Here is a 1,748-nt window from a genome sequence, read left to right as displayed (position 1 = left end):
GGCGGCTCGCTGCTGCCCCCCCAGTTTGTCCGGAGGGGCGGGGGTGGTGGTCAGGCCTGGGGGTCCAGGTGTGCGGGGCTCGCTCAGGGCCGTGAGGGAGCGGGTGCACATCCTGGGAAGCCCTTCCGAGGCCCCCCTACCCGGGGCCCCGGCCCCCTCCATTTGTCCCTGTGGGGGCCCCGTGCAGGATTCTGGGAGCAAGAGGTCTTTGGGCAGGACGGGTGCCCTGCATGGGGAGTCCTCGGCCTCAGGCAGGCCTCGGTGCACCCGCCGGCTCCGTAAGCTCTTGCCCCGTGGCACGGGCTCCTTCTTAGCGAGGGGCGCCTCGGGCACAGCAGGCTTGTTGGGCTTTTGTGCCAGGGAGGCGTCCGAGGCGGCGGACTCTCCCGGAGCCCGCTCCCCGTCGGGCCCGTCTTCGCCTGGCTTCATATGGGACAGGGAGGCCTCGAACCAGCTCTGGACCTTCGACTCGGCGCCCACGGTGGGGCCCAGCAGGATGACGGACTCCCCGGAGAGGTGGCAGGGGGGACCCCAGCCAGCCTTGGAGTCCAGCACCTCTTCCACCTCCTCCTTGGTGCAGACGAGCGGGGCCTTGGGCGACAGGGGGTCCTGCATGCTGGGCCTCTGCTCGGGGCTGCCCAGCAGCTCGCACAGGGATGAGTACTCCTCCTCGGCCTCCAGGTCCTCCTTGCTGCCCGTGGGTGGCAGGAGCGGGAGGTCCCCGAAGTCGGCGGCGGGGCAGCAGTGCCGGCTGTCCTCCAGCCAGCGGTCGGCCTTGCCCACCTCGGGACACTGCAGCAGCCCGCCTGCCTCCTCCTTCACCCCACCTGCCTCCTCCTGCTTGAAGGCCCCGGGCAGCGCGGCCACCTTCTCCCCGGGCGGCCCCTCCTCCTGGAAGCCCAGGCAGGCCGAGGCCTCGTGGACGTCGCCTTTGCTGACCCCATCCGAGGCCTTCCCGCCCTGCTCCAGGCCCTTGGTGAGCTCGCCGGGGTGCAGTCCCCACCGGGGACAAGCATCCCCTAGGTTTTCCTCTGGCCAGGCAAAGGGGTTGGCCCCGTCCGCCGAGCTGGCGGTAGTCGTGTCCGGGAAGCAGTCAAAAGCGGCCGTGGTGGGGTCTGCGGCGGCAGCTCCGAGGGTGGGCTTGGTGCCGAAGGAGAGGGGACCGGTGGTCTTCTTGGGGTCAGGGGTGGCGAAGGCCACGGAAGGGTCTTCGAACAGTCCCGGGCTGAAGTCCTTGGCGTTGCCGCCTTTATCCAACTGCAAGGAGTCGGGCAGCGCCTCCGGCTCCCCCGGCCGCGGCCACGCGTTCTTGGCCACAGAGTCCAGGCAGGCGCTGTGGTTCTCCAGCGAGAAGGGCGGCTTGCTGGCGTCCTTGGCCAGGCCGGGCGCCTGGGCCCAGGCCTTGTCGGCCTTCTCGCCGATGGCCTCCTGCAGCCCCAGAATCTCGGAGGCCAGGTCCTCCTGAGCCAGGGCGCTGAGCAGCAGCCGTGGGCAGTCCCGCTCGCCCGCCACGAACTTGGAGAAGCTGTCGAGCGGCAGGCTACCGTGCAGGCTCTGGAAGGAGTCGTCAGATTTGGTGGACATGTCGTCGGGTGAGGTCACGGAGCAGGTGGACACAGACTCGGGCTTGGCCTTGGAGTTGCTGTTCACCCGGGCCGGGCTGCCCCGCGCCTGGCTGCAGTAGAGGAAGCTGCGCTCCAGCGGGTCCTCGGAGCCGCTCAGGTAGTCGGCCTCCTGCGGCTCGGCGG

At 70.3% G+C, this 1,748-nt stretch overlaps 1 protein-coding gene across 1 annotated transcript in view; it reads right to left on the bottom strand.

Moving 5' to 3' along the window:
• RAI1 (retinoic acid induced 1) overlaps window positions 1-1,748 on the bottom strand; it is a 22,660-nt gene that overhangs the window by 16,410 nt on the left and 4,502 nt on the right. The window contains 1 exon segment of the mRNA XM_014592899.2: window positions 57-1,748. This exon segment is cut by the window's right edge and continues 11 nt beyond it. Coding sequence (XP_014448385.2) covers window positions 57-1,748 — 1,692 coding nt within the window.

Source organism: Tupaia chinensis, unplaced genomic scaffold (genome assembly GCF_000334495.1).
Source record: "Tupaia chinensis unplaced genomic scaffold, TupChi_1.0 Scaffold138725_1, whole genome shotgun sequence".
NCBI classification, from domain to species: Eukaryota; Metazoa; Chordata; class Mammalia; order Scandentia; family Tupaiidae; genus Tupaia; species Tupaia belangeri.
Note: the sequence above shows the minus strand (reverse complement) of the source record. Positions and strands in the feature narration are given on the sequence as shown.